General features: G+C 49.5%; 1 protein-coding gene across 1 annotated transcript in view; it reads right to left on the bottom strand.

Annotated features, from left to right (window-relative positions):
- The window catches only part of FBF1 (Fas binding factor 1), a 615,519-nt gene that overhangs the window by 146,849 nt on the left and 447,140 nt on the right, over positions 1-21,530 (bottom strand). Inside the window, exons 23-24 of the mRNA XM_086930722.1 lie at positions 9,286-9,425; positions 7,978-8,096 (exon numbers count right to left, since the gene is read on the bottom strand). Coding sequence (XP_086786848.1) covers positions 7,978-8,096; positions 9,286-9,425 — 259 coding nt within the window. The remainder of the gene's footprint in view (positions 1-7,977; positions 8,097-9,285; positions 9,426-21,530) is intronic.

The raw sequence follows: 21,530 nt of genomic DNA, 5'->3' as shown, positions 1-21,530 counted from the left end.
TCCAGCTTCAACACCCTCCAGATGCTCTGCAGGATCTGCAAGTGGATCCCCACTGCGACGAGACGAACCGTCACCTAGGCCCTCGTCAGCAGCAGGTTGGACTACGGAAATGCACTCTACGCAGGAGCCTCGGCCAAACTCCTGAGACGGCTGCAATGCATCCAGAACGCCCTCCGGACGCCTGATCCTGGACATCCCCCACGCAGGCACGTCACACCCCACCTGAGAGACCTGCACTGGCTCCCCGTCAACAAAAGGATAACCTTCAAGCTCTTCACCCACGCACACAAAGCACTCCACAACACCGGACCAGTGTACCTCAACAGCCGACTCAGCTTCTACACATCCACCAGCCAGCTCCGCTCCGCCGGCATCGCCTTAGCCGCAGTCCCCCGCATCCCAAGACCAACCTCCGGCGGCAGATCTTTCTCCCACCTCGCCGCCAAGACCTGGAACACCCTCCCCACCCACCTACGGCAGACCCAGGACCTGCTGACTTCAGAAGACTCATCAAGACCTGGCTCTTCAAGCAGTACCAGCACCCCCACCCCCAGCGCCTTGAGACCCTCACGGGTAAGTAGTGTGCTCTACAAATGCTATGATTGAGTGATTGATTCTGTAAGATGGCAGACCTCTACTTGAAGGGTCTTAATAGCTTCTGTATGTTCCAGCAGGGGGACCTCTGTAGTGTGCATCTGTTCTCCGATTTTACCAACATCAGGGTAAATGAAGGTCGTATCAACCGCCAATGTGTAAATTGTATTCTCTAACACTGATGAATTTCTTTGATGGTCAGTAGCAGCTCGCCCATTGTGGACTCGCTGTCGCTTGATTCCTGTCTGCTCGGAGCGGTTGGGGTGCAGGCGTGGAGGGTCAGCGACTCCGCGGAGTTTACGCCACCCCTATTACCGGACCCCTGCCTCACAGCATATTTGTTCATTTTGTTCGATTGTTGTTTGGGGACTTTGTGGAGGACCATTCTACCCTCCAGTGTGGGTGATGTGGATCTTTCCCCTCCCGAGGGGTGTATATGCCTTCAGAGCAGAGCTTCTGTGTTCTAATATTATGAAGTGATGCAACACCAAAGGGTCTAGGGAGGAAAGGAGAAAGGCACAAAATCTCCCACCAGTCAGGTTCCTCCCTGTAACATGCACACTTGCCTGTGGGATCACCTTGTACCCTGAAGTAGTCTCTGCTTTGTCCCTTTTCTGTCCTGCTGCCTCACAAAGCGGTCTGAAGAGCCTCCAAATACCATTGTCTTGAGAGGGAGACTTCAATATGGGGCCCATTGTCTGTTGTAGAGTTGCTGCTCGCTTATGGCAGCAGCCTTCCCGACGGGTGGTTCTGAGTCCCAGATATCTCCTTACCTTACTCCATCCAAGGCCGAGTCTGGAGCCTTGATTTTGGTCGGGTGCACTCTTCTTCAGTAGTAGCTCACTCTTTAAGGTTCAGCCTGCCATGGTGCCTTAGCCACACCCCTTTTAGAAAATATCTTGAGTGATTTAGTCAAGAAGCTCCCCCATGGGAGTTTCGTTTTAATATCTGCTCTGCAGATCTGTTTGCCAATCCTGGAGACCCAGAGATATACTGCTTGAAAGGGCAATGGTCTGGCAGGAAGCCAATACCATATTGCTTGAGCTTCCAGATCTAGACATCTGGACCTGCCTGGTTTGTTAAAATAATACATAGTGGTTGTGTTGTGTGTTTGAATCAATGATCTGTTTGTATTTATGGATAGATAAAAAGCTTTCAATGCTAGGTGCAAAGCTTTGACTTCTAGCACATTTATATGATAGAGCTGCTTTCTCTTCAACCATAATCCCTGTACTGATAAGCCTTGTAGATGGGCTCCCCAACCTGTCAAAGACGCATCCGTCACTGTTGTCTGAGAAGGAAGGTTCTGGTTGAAAGGAAGCCCTTTTAAAAGATTCTTTTTACAACATCACTACTTGAGCAACTCTTTGGCTTGAACAATAAGGCTCAGCTTGTCTTACCACCTGTCCTTGTGGTGGTCCCACTGATATTCTTTGCATTGTTGAAAAAGTTTAATGTAGAGATGTGCATTTGGAACTAGAAAAATGCATGAGGCTATTCCTCCTTGCATGGATGAAACCCCCAAAGGGGATAACTCATCTTTTTGTGTTGCTTTTAGTTAACGGAGAGTCTGAACTGCTGTTGCTCTCAACTTTTTATGGGTGACCTGTAACCCAAGATGGTGAATTCGTTTGTATGAGCCAATCGGCGAGATATAGGTAAAAGTAAATCAACCTTTCTCTTAGGAACTCTGATCCTACTGCCATGCATTAAGAGAACTTTTTTGGTGCAGATTTCAGCTCGAACCAATAACAATGTACTGGTAGTGTGCTTTTCCTACAGTAAATATCAGGAATTTTCTGTGTTTTTCCAAAATGATTACCTGAAAAAAGGCATCTTTTAGATCAACTGAACACATAAATCTCAATGTATCAATTGTAGGTACATTTGATGTCAAGCTGGCATCCTGAATTCTGGTCTCTTTAGAAATTAGTTGGATTGTCTTTGGTCTAGAATTGGACAGTATTCTTTTTTGGGAACCTCTTTGTTATACAGGAACAGTTTGTATTGCTTGTTTTTATTGGAGAGAGAAAATCTCCTTTCTTAATGTCTGCAGCTGATGTTTTGGTGCACCTTTTGGTGGAACTGTCGGAGGAGGTTTGAATTGGATAGCATATTCGTGATTGATAATTTGTAGAACCTACCTGGCCAATGTTATTTGGATTCACTCTGTTAGGTGTTTTTTATACAATAGCTCCCACTGTAGTGGTGAGTAAAGGAGAAGAAGTGAAGACCTTATTATTTAGACTGGATTCTTGACTTGGGGGTGATGAGGAACTTTGCTGCTGTTGAATTTGGTAGACTCTTACTCTATGGGATGTCTTTGATAAGGTATTTCGAATTGCAGAGACTGTCTCTGATTGTTTGCCTGTAGGTCTACTGAGAGGATTGAACCATCAGACATTGCTGGTATCTGAATTCATGACGTCAGTATTCGGATCTGTAGTATCTTTTACATTCTTACAGGCCCACTGCCTTTAGAGTCTGGTTTAAGAGATATAAGTCTCAACCAGAATGATTGTTTAAGCAAGATACTATGGCAATACTGAGAGGCAACTCAATCTGCAGAATCAACAGTTGCATTGATGACTTTGTTTGGCACTAGCTTTCCTTCTAGAATGATTTCTAAAAAGTCTTGTCTGCATTCCCACAGTAAGTTCTCTGCAAAAGAGTATAATGTTCGAAAGCAGTTTATCAACCCTTCTCAGTAAGGTTTTCAATGACCATTTTAAAGTGGATCACATCAGAACCATACAACTTGTGGCTAGTTGCATCAATTCTTTTACTTTTGCGGTCAGGATATATTGAGGTTTCTAGTGTAGGCGCTTGTTTCTACAGGAAGGGCACACTTCAAATGGTGAAGATACTCTTCACTAACTTAGATGTATAACTTGTGATGGGACATTACAAATGTTAAATGAAGTCACAAATCTGTAATTGTAAGGAATCACACACCAAGAAATAAGAAAAAAAATCCTCAAACAGTATTAGGATCTAGCCAACATGATCTGGAAAAAACGGAGGCATTGAGGCAAACTACCAGAACAATGCACACTAGGATCTGAAAACTGCTAACTTCTTATGAAAATGCCTTTTGAACAAAAGACTATGGTGTACAAATAGGAAATATAGTGCATAAAACTCATGTGACTGACAACGGCAAATGTGCATTGTATCAGAATACACGTTTTCAAAAACAACTGTGAACACAAACATTCTAATTGTGTACATATATATGACAAAAAAATCCACTGTCAAGTGCTTTGTAGTACTGCTCCAGTGGCATTACTATGCCATCATCTCTTGGTTTCTTTGATCCTGTAAACTCTGAATCCCATCAGTACTGTACTACGAATAGCATTGAATGTTCACGATGCTTATGATTAAATGAAATTGTTTTTTCCTACAATGTACTACTTCTCTAGAGTTAGGTTAGTCTACACTACATAAAATATCTAAAAATCTTAGCTTGATATGTCCTGAGATCCCAAAGACTGGAGACCACTGTTGTGAATAGTAATTCTGATGCCTCCATCTGCCTATCTTGAAGTTACCCTACTTACACAGTCTGCCCATTTTTGCCAGGAATAAATCATAAAATGTCCTGCATTGAGGGCCACCGTGGGGTTTCAATGGCTTGGTTAAAGACATGCTAGTACGTTTTCACCCATAAGGATACAATTTTATTTTAACTCTCAAGAACAATTTAAGGTGGGAGATAGTGCAAAATATGATAACGTTTGACCATACCATCAAGTACAGTGTTAGTTTTCATGAGCACACCTAGACTAAATGCACACGAGGCAAGACAAACAAGTTACTTGTCTTCGGTGATGCGGAATCTGGTAAAGACTATATCTAGCCGATGATTACTTACCATTGAATTTTCCCAGGCGTCAGACTGGATCCTGAGCAGAATCCCTGTGCAGCAGTAGGTGGCATTGTTCGGCTCCGCATGTGTCGTCTGTATCATCCACGCCAGAAGTGAAGTCCGTGGCACCTATATATTCACCACCTAGGTGCGCTAATATCAGTTTCCTTTCACTGCTTTCCATGCCCGAAGCGCAGAGCCATGAAGAACAGTGACCACTGGGGTGAAAAACTGGAGTTCCGAAAGGTATCAGCCTTGTCCCTGGTAATCAGTTCGCAGACCGGGGAGGATTGGTGGGCTGGGAAGAAATATGAGGCTAGATATAGTCTCTAGCAGATAAAGCATTATCAAAGGTAAGTAACTTGTTCAACTGAGAGAGACTTTTAGCCACCAACCTCTAATCTTAGAATAGATACCAGCCGCGGAACGTGCAGGTAAGAGCGGTTGGGCCGGGTGTAGGGGATGAGGGGACTGAAGGATTTCGACAGACGACCACGAGGAAAAAATAATTATTTATTTAATTATTCCTCGTGGTCGTCTGTCGAATCCCCCCCACAACCTGGCCCCACTGCCCAACCGCTCTTAGCTGGACGGGCCGCTCCTGATAGATAACCATGCAATACCATTCTCAGAAGTGGGCCTGTGGAGCAGTACCCATGCACAGCAGTAGGTGGCGTCGTTCGGCTCCGCATGTGTCGTCGGTGTCATCCAAGCCAGAAGTGACAATACCATCCCTGGAAGTGGGTCTGCAGAGCAATTCCACACAAGAAAGTCCTGCGGGACCGAAACGGCAAAGTGCCCATCCCTACGGACCAGACTGTCCAGACAGCAATGTTTGGTGAATGTGTGCTAGGAAACCCTCATACCTACCTGGCAGATGTCCAGGATTGGAACCCCGCATGCTAACACAGTGGTCGCAGTCTGGTGGAATGAGTTTGCAAGCCTTCAGAAGGTTGCTTCCTGGCCAGTGCGCAACAGATTTTGATGCAGAGCACAACCCATCTGGAGGTGCATCGCCCGACCTTTCTTCGCACCAACATACCCCATGAAGAGTTGATCGCTCTCGTGTGCGGTCCAAGTAGAACGACAAAGCTCTTTTGTGGTCCAGAAGGTGGGGTTGCTCCTCTTCTTTAGAGAGATGTGGAGGAGCACAAATGGTAGGCAAGCTAATAGATTGGCCTACATGAAATGGGGTGACCACTTTCGGAATAAAGGAGGGGCTTGTGCGAAGCACCAATTTGTCAGGATAGACTGAGAGGTCAGGCGCCTTATAAGACAAGACCTGCAGCTCACTTACTGTACAGGTAGATGTAATCGTCACAAGGGAGGCAAATTTGATTGTCAAAAGCCTGAGTGGAAAATTATGGAGAGGCTCAAAAGGAGCACTCATTAAAAAGTTAAAAGCAGACTAAGGTCCCACTGAGGATTAGTAAATGGTGAAGGAGGGAAGAGAGTGACAAGACCTTTTTAGAACCTATGTACAATAGAGGACTTATACAAAGAGAATTGCTCAGGATGCTGCTAAAACACTGAAAGAGCAGAGTGATAGCCCTTAAGAGTGCCCAAAGCACAGCCCTGCTGGGCAAGGGAAAGAGTGAAGAGGAAGACTTCAGAAAGGGAATCAATAGCATCTGAGAGGAAGTAAGGTGTGACTTTGGTTTGTTGATAGTGAACCCCAGTAAGTGCAAGTGGTTCGCTGTAGTCTGGAGGTGGGAAGTAACAGCCTGGAGCGGGCCCGCCTTTAACAGCCAGTCTTCGAGCTAGGGGAAGATTGCACCCCTGATCTTGGCAGATGAGCTGCAACCACTGCCATCACCTTGGCGAACACGAGAGGGTGATTGGGAAGGCCAAAAGGGAGCATAGTGAACTGAAAGTGCTCGTAGCCTACCGTAAACTGCACATAGCGCTGGTGAGCAGGCAGGATGGGAATGTGGAAGTAGACGTCCAACGTGAGCATTTTGAATTTCTACTTTTTGAGGAAGACATTTAGGGCCTGCAGATCTAGACCAGGACAAAGGTCTTTGTCCTTTTTGGGAACCAGAAAGTAGCAGGAACAGACACCACAGCTTACTTCTGGCACCAGAACCCTCTCTATGGCTCCCTAGACCAAGAGAGGCAAGATCTCTCAGAGAAGGGACAGATGATCCTGTCAGCTGGTTGTGAGATGGAGGCATGGGTTTTTGCGTATGGGAGTAGCCCTTTCGGACGATTTGCAAAACCCACCCGTCCGATGTAATGGACTGTCAGTGGGGCAGCGAATTCTGCCGCCAACTCGATGCCCCGGTGGTAAAGGCAAAGAGAACAATTTATTAACTGAATGCTGAAAATGTCAAACATTCACCCCAGTACAGATATCTGGGCCTAAATCGATCCTTATTTTACTCCCCATGCCATTCCAGTTTAAACATAGCCATAAGCAAATCAGTCTTGACCCAGCTCCCCATGGGAACAGTCCAGCCCATATTGCCAAGCTAGGTCCTACCTGGACTGGAAACAAACATCCTGGGACCATTTTCAGGGTATCACCCCTCATCAACCAGGCTAGCTTGACTCCAGTGGCAAGGAGAGCACAGGACCCACGTCTGGGCATGCCCATCCAAATCGAGGTGATAAATGCAAAAAGAACAATTAATGGACTGAATGCTGAACAATGTCAAAAATTCACCCCAGTAGAGAGATTGGACCCTTAATCCATCCCATCGGAACAGTCCAGCCCAAACTGCCAGGCCAGGCCATACCTGGACTAGGAACAAGCAGCATGGGACCAGTTTTAGGGTATGACTGTGACCTCGGACTCTGCTCCTGGGACCTTTCTCTCAACTGGGACCTCGATGTATGCGCAGTTACATGCTGGGCTGCCATGAGCTTGAGGGATTGCTCCATAAGGCCTTAGGATTTATGACGTGGCAATCAGAGCAAGACTTCAGGTTATGGCCGGGCTCCAAACACCACAGGCAGACATGGTGTGGGCCATCACTGACATCGCCGATGACAGGCTCTGCAGGGCTTAAATCCTGTCTTCCTAGCTGACATCCCACACACCAGGAAGAAAAACATAAGAAAACACTCTACAAAATGTCGAAGAAATCCAGTCAGTGACTGAGGCATAGCTCTTCACTGGATCAATGCTGGCAGGTACGTAAAGAAAAAAAGAACTGATGTCAGCGCACCTAGGTGGCACCTACATAGGCACGAACGACATGTGGAGCGGAACAACGTCACCTACTAGCGCGCAGGATTACTGCTCACAAAAAATCTAACGGATCCAGTCTGACGCCTGGGGAAATTCAAAAGTAAGAAATCTGCAGCTAGAAGTCTCTTAAAGATATGTTAAGAACAGAGATTGTGTGCAATACATTTCAAAAGAACATAAATGTTAATTTGCACCTTAGTTCTGTGACCTAGGTCCTGAAAGAGACTTATCAGGAGAAAACACTTTTTCCACAGGTCGATTGTCTCCAGAGTCAAAACCCTTGTAATTCACTCTGGGTTGGTGTTCTATGACTACCCACCTGCTCCAGAAGTCGTGCCTGCTCACTCAGTCTGGTTTCCATCTTTGTGATCACTTCATGCAGCCTGCTTCTTTCCTCCTCCATGTCCCTCTGCTGCCTGGTTAACCTCTCCTGCAGGACTGAGAAAGAAAAATAAAATCCCTCTGCTGCTCTGATGAAGTAGGCTACCTCTCTGCTAACTCTTATCAGAAAATTAAAGTTTATAACTGTCACTCTCTTGTGCAGGGGTATGTAATACGTATTTGTACATGGACACAGGAGGAGATACGTAGGCTTGAAAATTTCTGCTTATCAGAAGAAAAAAGAGTTCAAGTAGTTTGTTGAACTTGGAATGAAACTATAAAATGTCAATACGCTATATATTTTCAACATATTTAAATAATCTTAAGTCACAGCCCCCTCAGCCCTATGAAAGCAAAACATACTGGGGAGTGGAGGGTACGACAGGAAAAAAAATCTCTTTCCCCTTTATAGCATGGTTTTGGGATTTGAGAGACACAATTAATGAGAGAGATGGTTAATTAATTTGTGGAAAAGAAAGAAAAAAAAATGAGTGGATGAGTGAGAACAATTTGTAAAAGAATACGTGCCGGTGTGAAAGTTTTGCCCAGAAGCCATTAGTTGGGGCCACTGAATGTGACTCTAGAGCAGTCTAAAAGAAGTAGGTAAGGGGAGTGCTCAGGGCGTCTGAATATTACTGTGAGAAGACAGTGAGCGAAAAACAGCGTCCTCACAGCATCAGGCTGTATCAGAGAGAGCCAAGAAGAACCTCTGTGAAAACGGATCAGACTCAGGGCATCAGCACAGAACAAGAGACGAAGGATTGAAAACTTAATACTGAAGGCATCAGGCTATAACAGGGTATCTATTAGTGGAAAGGAGCAACAGGCTAAAAGTGAAAGTGGGTGTGATAGAAGAAGTCTGAGGCAAGGAACGTCTAGTTGACTGACATCCATACAGCACTCGTTTATTAAAGGGGCCATCCAGTAGAGACAAAATTGCCTCAATCTATAACAATCCCCAACAAACAGCATTTTAAAATGTTCCTTTGATGGATGATGCTGCCTTGCGCTTTGAGAGCTATGGTGACATCATTCATTGCATGTCCCCTTTAAGAAGGGCTCCTGGCACTGGTTTTGAAGTGACTCTTGAAACAGGTGAGACGTTATGGACTTTTCAAATTAGGAAATGGACGGAGAAGTTGCAAAGAGAGAAAGAAAGCAATCGCATGAAGGAGGGGTGTAAGCGAGAGAGAAGGAGCAAGGTAATGGTAATGAGTAATTATGACAATAGGAGACAGTCATGTACCACGGAGCTGATCGTCTCGCTGGCGGGCCCCGATCTCCAACTCCTGGGAGGTGTTCTGGTGCGTGCTCTCCACCTTGTACGAGAGGTCACTGAGTTTACTGGAGAAGCCCTCCATCTGCTCAATCACTCCATTCAGAGATCTGTGGGAGACAGACAAAGTTCAAATCTAAAAAACAGTGCACAGGTGCCACATCTTAGGGGCTGGGGGAGTGCTGAACATCTGAGGGGAACACACCACCAAGACCAACGATGCAAGCTAGGAGTCACTGTCTCTGGTAACTTTTGGATCTATATATTGCCCTGTTACTCATCAACGTTCTCCCATCTGTGCATCACATGCTCCTTGCTGCATTATGTTCGAAGTCTGGTCGTAGCTGCCATGTGTCTGCACAATGTGCAGTTACTCTGTATATTTGGATGCCACAGTCTATAAACGTACAGCGCAGCTAGCATTACAACAGCAGAGACCTGCACTAGGTAACAGTGATGAGAAATGCTAATTTTCTCTTTCTTCCACTCTTGACCCTGAATCGGGTTCTACATAAGGAGCTTTGATCTTAGAAGGACTCCCAGTCCCCACTCCCCGTCCATCAACCCTTGTGCCCATTTTGGGTTTTATTGCTTGGAAAGCTTGGATTTTGAACTTTGGCTGTTGTACTACTGTGCTTGTGAATTTTGACAGGAAAATGATTTTATGTCTGACGTGGAGCCTCATCAGGTACTGATGAGGCACTATGAATTGTGTCCGGGAGGGACTTCAAAGGCCGAGCGGGTAACCTATTTGACAAACGTTCCTCAGGCTTATTGGACATCATGGGGTTAATGAGATTTCTTCATCTTGAGATCATCATTACGCAATTACAAATAGGATATTAGGAGAGGTCTAGTGTCTCCCTGGAACCCTACTTAAAGACTATGTAATACTAATGTTTAATTTTTGTTCTTTATTAGATTTTCTTTGAAGGAATTAGATACAACAAAAGCCAGGCATAAATAACCACCAATGAACTTTGCCCAACCCAAGAAACCCTCCTCCATCACACCCACTCTCCAGTGTATCTCCTTGCTTAATTTCTTGCCCCGCAGTATCGTCAGGCAGCGATGGAAAAGTATTGTTGGGGTAAATGTTGGCAATGGTGCGGATACCCAAGACTGCTGTGTGGCGGGCCATGCCAGCTGTCTGCAGAGGGGGGAAGTGGGGTTGCTCGCAAGCTGCATTGAAGGTGCAAAGAGTGTTTTTGCGCAAATGTACTGGGCCGCACACACATTCCACCGTGTCTATCTCGTCTTGGGGGATTCTGTGTGATAAAAATAGCACTGTCTGCAGCGGCCACGGGGAGGCCAGGTCCATCTCGACCGCAACATGTGGCTGGAAAGGCATTGGTTGAATCCAAAAACGGAGGAAGCTAGCTTGGTTGCACAGAGTCTAAAATTGGGTGCCCCCATTCCACCTTTCACTTGGGGTAGCGTCAGGACATCATACGGGACTGGCATCCTGCCCAGATTAATGTAATAATGTTGGATCTTAGTTTTTTTAAAATTGTGATGTGAGTGGATTGGGGATGTTTATAAACAAGTATAGGAATTTTGGAAGCACAATCATTTTTGTGATGGAAATGCGCTCAGCTAATGAAAGAGGACGTTTTTGCCACGCTTGCATCTTGGTCTCAAGCTAGTCCATTGCTTTGCCGAAGTTAGACCTCTACAGCTCGTCCATGTCTCTGGTAAGCCAGATGCCCAGGTATCTGGTGGTACCACTAGCCCAAATGAATGGATAGTCCGTGGAAAACTGTTTAGTGGCATCTGTGAGGGGGAAAAGAACTGACTTGCTCTAGTTAACCTGAACCCCGGATAGGCAGCCGAAATGGATTACCTCCCTAGTCATGGGAGATCGATATATATCGTGATGTCGTTGGCATACATAGACGTAACCAGGGCATGGGATGAGAAGTCAATGCCTCGCTGAGTATGGTGCTGGCGTAGACGTGCTGCCAAAGGCTCCAAGGCGATGGCAAATAACATGGGGGACAGGGGGCAACCCTGCCTGGTGCCCCTAGCGATTGTGATAGGGATCTGCCCATTAACCCTGATGCGTGCAGTCGGGAGTGTGTAGAGGAGCTGGATTTTCAGTACGAAATTCAGGCTGAAGCCCAAGAAAAGGGAGAAGATAAAAAAGAAAGGGCCATTCAAGTGTGTCAAAAGCCTTAGTGGTGTCCAGGAGAGCAGCCACTGCAGGCAGAGAGGGGTTGATCTGGTGAAGGACAGAGAAGATGGTGTGCAGATTGTGCAAGATAGCGCGGCCAGGGATGAACCCCGATTGATCGGGACAAGCTATTTATGGCATCAACGGGAGGAGACGATTTGCCACTAGTTTAGCGTAAATGTTGTTGTCGGTATTGATAAGGGGCAATAGGAATTGCTGCTCTCTGAAGATTTGTCGGGCTTTAGTAGGAGAGGAATCATAGCCTTGCGGAGAGATGTGGGAAATCTGTCCAGGTCAAGCGATTCGTCATACATCTCAGCCAAATGTGCGACGAGAAGAGGCGCATACTCTTTATAGAACCCGGGGTTAACCCCTCTGAGCCTGGGGCTTTATCGCCCGGGAGTCCCACAAAGACTTTGGAGACTTCCTCTTGAGTGAATGGTTTGTCTAGATATTCCCGATGATCACTTCCGAGCCACATCAGCTCAATTGAGTTAAAATATTGATCCAGGCATTCCCTAGATGTGGCCTCTCCCGCAGTGTACATTTGTGAGTAAAAAGCAGAAATCCCTGCGATAATGTCTGTGGGGCAGGTAGTTCTCCCAGCGGCCTCACTGCCTGAGAAGGTTCGCAAGGGTCTTGCCAGGGCGATCACCCTCACCATAGCAGCAAGCACGGGCCTCTCTACCTCTCCATCCGCCTCCGCATGAAATTAAGTGAGCTTGGATCTGATGGAGGCAAGGGTGGAGGGGAAGGGGCCTGGGTTTGTTGGAGATCTAGGGCTTTGATGTCTTTTTCCAGATGCTCAAGGGTGCCCCTGATGGATTTTTAAACCCTGAATTGCTTTGCGATGCATTCCCCCCTGATCACGACTTTGAAGGCCTCCTAAATTGTTGAGGGCGACTCAAGGGAGCCGGTATTGCGCCCAAATAATGGTACCCCGAATATCCTCCAGGAACGCGGTAACAAATAGTGAGTTGGGGGGCAAGCGCCGTGGGAACATGCGGTAAAGAGTGAGCGGGAATGGCAGCCGCAGACGGACTGGGGCGTGGTAAGATAGTGTATGGGTCAAATGGTCCACTGAGGTGATCCAGGAGGCGGCATCTTGGGTCGTGAGCCAAAAGTCGATGCGGGACCAGGTTCTGAGCGAGCCAGAGATGCAAGATCCTTCGCGGTCGCCTGGGTGTGCATGCCGCCAGGCGTCTCAAAGGGAGTTGTCCTTCAGGAGTGAATGGAGGAGAGCAGTGGCCTGCAGGTGATGTGTGCAATCTAGTATTGGCGACGGTGAAATGTTAAAACCACCACCCAATATCAAAGAGTGGGTTCCCAGGGAGGATATGATTTGCCAAACTTTAATGAGAAAGTTGGGGTCACCAAAATTGGGGCCATAGAGCACCGCGAGGATCAACGGCTGATTATAGTGAGTGCCGGCAAGGATTACGTAGCAACCCTCAGTGTCTATGTAGGAGTGGGTGCCATGCCAGGGGAGGCCCTTCCTAAAAAGGATGGTAACGCTGCGCGCATAGTTAGAGAAGAAAGCGTAATAAGGACTCCCCCAAGTGGCGGGAATGCAGCGTGGATGAGGTAGAGGGGAGAAGATGCGTCTCTTGGAGGAAACAAACATCCACCTTGTGTCTGGTGAGATGTGCATGCATGAGGCATGCTTTGCGATAGTCGTTCAGGCCCCTAATATTCCATGTCACAAAGGTGGTACCAGTCATGAAACAGCCGGAGGGAGATTGATGAAACAGCGTCGGTGGTCTGCAGTCGTACCAAGGGAATTCAGTGTCTTAAGGTGTAAGCCATTGTGAAGTGTATGCATTCGGTGACATGCCAGAAACTATTCAAGAAGAACAAAAAAAACGACTACATGGGCAGGGTGTCTGTTGCGAACCCCAAAATGAAGAATCCAAGCGCTCCCCCCACCCACTCTAACCCACCCAGGAGACCCAAACTTGGAAGAAATGATGCAGGTAGGGGAATCATCCCTTCTGGATGCTTGGGTTCAGCCATTACCGCTTACCACGTAGGCAGGGCGTTGTGTGATTCAGAGGAAGGTAACTCAGGAGCAGTACATGGGACAGTGAGCATACTTCTCTGCTGTGGGCAAGGTTGGTGAAATGTACTAGAAGTGGCCCATATTCCTATAAACAGAGATGCACCAACAGTGTTTACAAATTGCTGGAAGTCTTGAGGAAAAGCGATCAAAAAGCTAATACATATGAAAGAATGCAGTTAACATTACATCAAACAGAGTACATGAAATAGGTGCCAAGAGACAAGCATAGCTGTGGGCTGGAGTTCGGTATATGCGTGTCAGTCCTTGTCACTCAAGCGGCTATCCTCGGAGATGGTGCGTCGGTTCCGGGTGGGAGACCCTCTGTCTAGGTCCACTCTCTCCCCGCTTCTCTGCTGTGCTGTCTCTTGCCTCCAGACCCCGACCTCCTCCTTGGGAGTTTCGAGGCTGCTGCCCACTCCTGCGCCTGCTGCCCACTCCAACTGGGACCATACAGCCTGCAACCACTGTAACCTTTCTCAGCCATTTTTTTCCTTCATTTTTCCCTGTTGTGCCACTGTTATTGTGCCCATCTGGGTCTTGCTCTAATTCCACCACTGTTTTTATTTTCTGGTGCCTGCCTGTTCCTTTCGCCTTTTGCCGCTACTGCCCCTGTGGCCCCTCCCCCCCCGGAATTCCCCTATCCCGGTTCCAGCCTCTCCTCCCTCCCACCTCCCCTACTTAATGGCGGTAGCTGCGCAAGCAGCAGACGTGCCCATTGGGCTCGCCGCCTGCGCACCAAAGGCAAGCCCATCTGCGCCCCTCCTCAACCTGACTGTGGCCAGCGCCAGGAACCCTGGACCTCCCACTACCCATCGCTATGACACCACCACCCTCCTCGTACTCAACCCTGGAAGACTTGGAGAATGCCAACAGGCCTCGCCGAACACGACCCATGGCCTGTTCTCCTGCCTCCACTGCCACCAGACACTCACCGCCACCCTGGCCTCCAACACTGGCGACACCCTAAAATGCATCCCCAACGTACGACACATACACAAACACGCCATGGAAATCTGGAATCTACTCGACTCTCTCTCGTCCGACATCGCCTTCCTCACAGAGACCTGGACCAATGCATCCTCCGCCCCCGACATCAGCACCGCCATCCCAGATGGATACAAGATCCAGAGAAAAGACCGCCCCAACCACCCAAGAGGGGGCCTCGCCATCGCCCACAAGATCACCCTTCTCCGCCTCACCACCTCCAGCGAAACCTTCCCCACCACTGAACATCTGCACTTCCAGATCCAGACCACCCCAAAGCCACACTCCGGGGAACCTTCTCTACAGACCCCCCGGCCCCCGAACACCCATCGCCACCACCATCACCGACTTCATTGCACCCCACGTCATCGCCTCAACAAACTACATACTCATTGGAGACCTGAACTTCCACCTCGACAACCCCAGCGACCCCAACTCCATTATAATTTGTGACAACCTCGCCAGCATCGGACTTAAACAACTCGTCAACACACCGACCCACAGAGCAGGACACACCCTCAACTCTATCTTCGCTGCAGGAGACAGAGTCCAATTCAGCCACACAACGCGGCCGCCATGGACTGATCACCACTGAATACACTTCGCCATCAACAAACCCAAGGCACCCAAACCAGCCCCACTCCCCCCACGAAGGAACTGAAGCAAGGTTACAGACGAGCAACTTAACTCCACCCTCACCCGAGACAACCACACCTGGGCACCCGACGCAAAGGACGCAGTTAGAACTCCACACCTGGATCTCCGACTGCACAGACGAGCTTGCCCCGCATCCAAGACAGACAACGCCCCAGGAGAGCCGCCTGGTTCACCACCGCTCTCCAAGAAGCCAGGCACACCTGCAGACGCCTGGAGAAGAACTGGAGAAACACCAAGACAACCGAAAACCACACCACCTACAAGGACGCCATGACGGACTACCACAACGAGATCACAGCCACCAAGAGGAGCTTCATCCACAACAAAATCCTGGCCAACTCCACCAACTTCCAGGAACTTTTCAATGTCACTCAAGAATTCACCAACCCACGCAGCGAAGCCACAGACATCACCCCATCCCAAGACCTTTGCGACAAACTTGGAACCTATTTCCACCTCAAGATCAAAAACCTCTAGGACAACTTCATCGACCAGCCACCAGGCGCCATAGGCGGCCCCGCCCCCCAGAAACACAAGCCAGCCCACCTTCTCCAACTGGACACCGATCACGGCTGAAGACACCGCCTCGAACATGAAAAGCATCCACTTGGGGGCCCCCACCTACCCCTGCCCCCTCACATGCACCCTAACTACAACGCACCATCAACACCACCTTCAAAACAGGCACCTTTCCAGACGACTGGAAGCAAGCAGAAGTCAGACCTCTTCTCAAGAAGCCTACAGCTGACCCCACCGACCTCAAGAACTATTGGCTCATCTCGCTCCTCCCTTTTGCAGCCAAAGTTGCAGAGAAAACAGTCAACAGGAAACTTACATAATTCATTGAAGAGAACGCCGTTCTAGACCCATCTTAATCTGGATTCCGAAGCAACCACAGCACAGAGACCGCCTTTCTCGCCACCACAGACGACATCCGCACCTCCTGGACCAAGGCCACTCCGCAGCCCTCGACCTATCAGCGGCCTTCGACACCGTCTCCCACCGCACACTATTCGCCAGACTACATGACGCCGGGATACAAAGAACAGCCCTGGACTGGATCCGATCATTCCTCACAAGAAGAAGCCAAAGGATCAGACTTCCATACTTCCTCTCCGACCCCCCAAAAATCGCCTGCGGAGTCTCACAGGGTTCATCCCTGAACCCCACCCTCTTCAACATCTACATGGCCCCCCTCGCAGCCATCATCCGACAACACGGCCTCAATATCGTATCCTAAGCCGACGACACCCAGCTCATCCTCTCCCTCACAAAAGACCCCACCACTGCCAAACTCAACTTCCGGAAAAGAATGCAAGACGTTGCAGTTTGGATGACCAACAGCAGCCTGAAGCTCAACGCCGAGAAGACAGAAGTCCTCGTCCTCTGTACCACCCCATCTGCATGGGACAGAACCTGTTGGCCGACTGCCCTCGAAAGCCCACCTACCCCCTCAGACCATGCCAAGAACCTTGGCATCGTACTCGACTCATAACTAACCATGAACCAACAGGTCAACCCCTGCATCTCCTACTGCTTCTACACCCTTCCACATCCTCCACAAGACCTTCAAGTGGATCCCCCTGAGTCAAGGAAGGCAGTCACCCAGGCACTCATCACCAGCATACTGGACTATGGAAATGCACTCTACGCTGGCATCAACAAGTCCCTACTCCGCAGACTCCAGACAATATAGTACACCGCCGCCAGACTCGTCCTCAGCATCCCCTGACACAAACACATCAGTTAACACCTACGAAGTCTCCACAGGCTCCCCCTGGAGACAAGAGTCACTTTCAAAATCCTCACGCCTACAAATGCCAACACAACAAAGGACCCAAATACCTCAACGACAGAATCAACTTCCACGTACCCAAAAGAAACCTCCGATCTTCCAACCTCGCACTGGCCGAAACCACCCGCATCCACAGACCCAGAGCAGGCGGAAAATCCTTCTCTCACATTGTAGCCAAGACCTGGAAGGAACGAGCTACCGGCAGACCTCAGGCGCGTCCCCTCCCTGAACACCTTCAGGAAGACCCTCAAGACCTGGCTCTTCAGCTAAACAGATCTGTGGACCCCCCAGCCCCCTCCAAGCACGGTGAGACCCTCACAGGTGAGTAGCGCGCTTACAATTCCCTGATTGATTGAGACCTCTGTAGTTGTTTAGCAAAAGTAAGTGCCGCCTTTGGCTCAGTGAAGAATCTCGACTTTTCCCCACAGTCAATGCAGAGTTTAGAAGGGTAGAGCATGGCATAGGTGATGTGGAGCTGCTGCAAAATACAATTGACGGGCCGCCTGGACAGACAGGGTAAAGTCAGGGTAAAAGGACAGGACGTTGCCTTGGCGGTTGATCTCCCCCCTGCACCCTGGCCCTGCGTAATATGGAGTCACGGTCTCGGTATTTCAACAGGTGTGCGATAATAGGCCTGGCTGGGGACCGGAGGGGGGGAGGGACGCGGACAAATTGACCTATGCGCCCGCTCTACAATGAAGTGATTGGACAGGTCTGGGCCAAAACGGTCGCGGAGCAGGGATTCAAGGTAATCCTGCATCATGCCGGTCACAGTGGACTCTGGCAGGCAGACGACCAGAATATTATTCCGTTGAGAGAGCGCTTCAAGGTCCTCATTCTTAGCGCGTATGACTTTGAGGATTTTGTCCATGTTGGAGATGGCCCTTTTTACAGGGTTATCCCTAAACTTTTTGCTTCTTCCTCTTATTTTCTTCCTCTATTTTTTTAAGACTCTGAGCACTTTATCACTGCTGACCAGTGCTAAGGTGCATATGCTCTCTGTGTAAATTGCGTTATGGATTGGTGTTTCCATGATTGGCGTATTTGATTTATGTGGCAGTCCCTAGTAAAGTGCACTGAGTGTGCCAGGGCCTGTAAATCAAATACTGTTAGTGGGCTGCAGTACTGTATTCTGCCACCCACACAAACAGCCTGTAAATGTAACTCTGGCCTGCCATTGCAGAGGCTATGTGACGTCTGGGACTGCCATGTCGACTTGGCAAGTGTACCTACTTGCCAGGCCCTGACCTTCCCTTTCCTTGCATGTCAGTCACCCCTAAGGTAGGCCCAAGGTACCTCTGTGGGCAGGGTGCAGTGTATGTGAAAGATAGGACATTGGCTGGTGTGTGTGGCATATCCTGATAGTGAGTTAGTGCCAATTTGGTTTTTCACTATTGCAAGGCTACCTGTTCCCATAGGACAGAACGGGGAGTTTGTTTATAACATCTTATAAACATAACTGGCCCTGGGAACAAGGTGGAGAAATACATTTTAGAATGTATCTTTCAGTGAAGGTAATTTTTACATTCTATGTTTGAAAATACCAATTTTAGAAAGTAGGTATTTTCTTGCTCAGCCATCCAGCGTGCCTCTGCTAGGATGTTTATTGACTGTCTGGCTTTGGGATGACAGGGGCTGGGGAGGAGCTGTGGCTCCAGAGAGTCTAGATGGGTCAGCAATGGGCTGAATAGATCTGGGCTGCATTCAGAGTAGTGGGAGGAGTTGTCACTTGCACCTAAATAGGCCCAGTCAGCCTTTGACAATGCTGTCTCCGCCTCCTGCTGGAAAGCTGCACCAGAGAGGACAGAACTGGTTCTGGCTGGGCACAGACACTCTCTGCCTGAGAGGACAAAGGATTTTAAGCTCTAAAAAGTGGTTTTTGGGCTATAAAAAGCAGGGCCCTAACCTCTGAACTTTAGAACCAAGAAGACTGCCAAGAAGAAGAGCTGGAGAAGCTGTGAGGCGGAACTAGCACCTTGTTGTGTGCTTTGCTGTGTTGGCCTGTAGTGGCTGCTTCTGTCTTAGGCAGTGAACGGACTGGACTGAACTTTCTGCAATCTACTTTTGTGAGTTTCTCCAAGGGCTTGAGGTAGTGCGCGCCCCCTGTTCAAGAAATCTCAGGAATAGCAAAGACTTCAAGCTCTTCTGCCCTCAACACTGGGAACCATGTGTTGTGTGCTGCAACAGAAGAAAAAGCAACCCGACATAGTCTACAACTACACTGCCGACTCTGTGTCCTGAAGGCACCGCAGAGGGCACGCTGCACTGCGACCCTGGTCTCACCGCCGCCGCTTGCTGACGCCACCACAGAGCAGCTGCTCGCACCGCGACCTGTGGGCAACGCACTCGGCATCGCCGCTTTTCATCACGGTGCCTTGGTATCCCTAATGATGCCGCTCCACGCCGAAATTGACGCTGCTGCTTGCACTGTGGTTCGAGGGCACCGCTCCTAAGGTTACCCAACGAGCCGCCCTCATCCCGCTCTGCAGCCTTGGCCTACCAACGCCGGCACCATCGACTCCAGTTCGTAAGCCGATGACAGCGCTTCAGCAATGACCGCGACGAGCAGCGCAACCCTGATCTCACCGACTACACCATCTGAAACCCCCACTGAGCCGCTGCTCGTACCACGACCTGAGGGCACCACACGCCGCACTTCGCACCGCAGCACCCGACGCCAGCGCTCCTGACTTCAACCGCAAGGAGTTCAATCTGCAACGTGTGTGACTTCAAGGGGCCGATGACTTTTGCACCGACCTCCGGAACCAACGCCTGCGGACGCCGTGCTTTCGGTAAGCACAACGAGAGTTCACAAACGCCCTACATTTCTAAAGGCGCCGATGAGCCACAACTGTTTGGATTTGTTTGTTCACGACGCCCTGATAGCCCCGGACGGAGCGATCGACTTCAAGGAACTTTATTTCAAGGTTATTGTGATAACGGATGATTTCTAAGTACTGTATTGTGGATTTTTATCGTTTTTGGTCTTAAGTATATAAAAATATTGGATATTTTTCTAAACTGGTGTGGTGTACTTTTGCAGTGCTTACACTGTATTACTGAAGGTAATGTGCAAATGCGTTACAGACTGCCTCTAAGATAAGCCTGACTGCTCGTGCCAAGCTACAAAGGGGGTGAGCAGGGGTTATTTTAGGAGTGCAACTCCCTTATCCTGACTAGAAGGAAGGGTCCCTACTTGGACAAGGTGCAAACCATTGCCAACTAGAGACCCCCATTGCTAACAGTCCATTTTGAGGAGTTTCTGCGCACCCACGCCACCGGGTCTTCGGCGTCCAAGACCCTAGCTTCGAGCTGAACAATGCGGGCATCCTGGGAGTCCACCCTTTGTTTGACCTGGTCGAGGCGGGCTGTTAAGTGGTCTATGTTTGGGCCTAATGACTGTAAACTGGATTGCATCTCTAGGAGGATAGCGCGTAGGCTGTCGTCCCGTTCCCCAGTGGGGTCAGTCTGAGTGGACTGTTCACAGGCATCGGGGGGCCTCACCACTTCTGACAGCCCCCCGCCCTGTGAAGGTAATCTTGCGTTGTCTAGTGTCAGTTTTCCCCATGATGGGCTTGTAAGGCGATGGGGTATCTGTATAGTCCAAAGGATTTGCCGATGATAGAGAAGGTCCACAGCCTGGATGCAGGTCCGACCAGGAAAGGCCAAAAGAGATGTAGTGCAGCGGTTCCCCAAGAAGATCAATACGGGCTCAGGTGAGGCGCAGGGACAGCGCTAGTCGGTCCGAGGCCAGCAGCCGGAGGATTAGGAATGCCCACAGGTGTGTGATGGAAGTGCCACAGGTCAGATCAGGACAAGCACTTGTGCGTTGGCTTAGATTAGGCCGCAGAGAGTGCCCCAACGAGGGGGCAGCAAGTGAGCAAGCCTGAGCCAACAGGAAGTCCAATTGACCGCAGTGGCACTGTATGCGGCGCCGGCCAGGAAAGGAGGAGGGAAAACCCCGGGAGCAGGCTCTTCCGCATGCAGGCTGAAATGTGCGCGGGCCGAGGAGCAAACAGCAGCAGGATACAGACGGCCAGTCCGTGAACCACAGTCACCCCCAAGAGGGCCAGGAGTGACATCAGGACCTGCAGAGCGCAGCCCCCAGCTCCGAACACCAGCTGTGAGAAGCAGGCTGCCGAGATCTGGAATTTGCGGCTGCCAAAGCTCTCACCGGCAGCAGGCAGTGGAGCAGGCTAGCAGGTCAGTAAAGGGAGCCCCGAAGAAACGCGGCAGCCTTACTTGTGGTGATCCTAGGTGGGAGGCTTGTCACTGCCGCGGTCACTGAATCCAGTTGGGTGCACAGAAGCAGGCCCCTTCCAGCCATAGGCCAGAGTCCACAGGGCGGCCGAGTCCCGGCCAGGCCCGGAGCAGCAAAGGCCTCCGGCACGCCCCAGGCCGCATCTCCCGCAACAGCAGCCAGCCGGAGACAAAGGAAGGACAGAGCCGCAGCACAGGGCGTGAGGGAGACCGGGCACAAGGAAGCGCCAGGTAGGTGCCTGCAGCAGCAGTGGCTGGATAGGTACCGCCAGCCAGGCCAGGCCAGC

The sequence above is a fragment of the Lissotriton vulgaris genome, chromosome 7 (assembly GCF_964263255.1).
Source record: "Lissotriton vulgaris chromosome 7, aLisVul1.2, whole genome shotgun sequence".
NCBI classification, from domain to species: domain Eukaryota; kingdom Metazoa; phylum Chordata; class Amphibia; order Caudata; family Salamandridae; genus Lissotriton; species Lissotriton vulgaris.
Note: the sequence above shows the minus strand (reverse complement) of the source record. Positions and strands in the feature narration are given on the sequence as shown.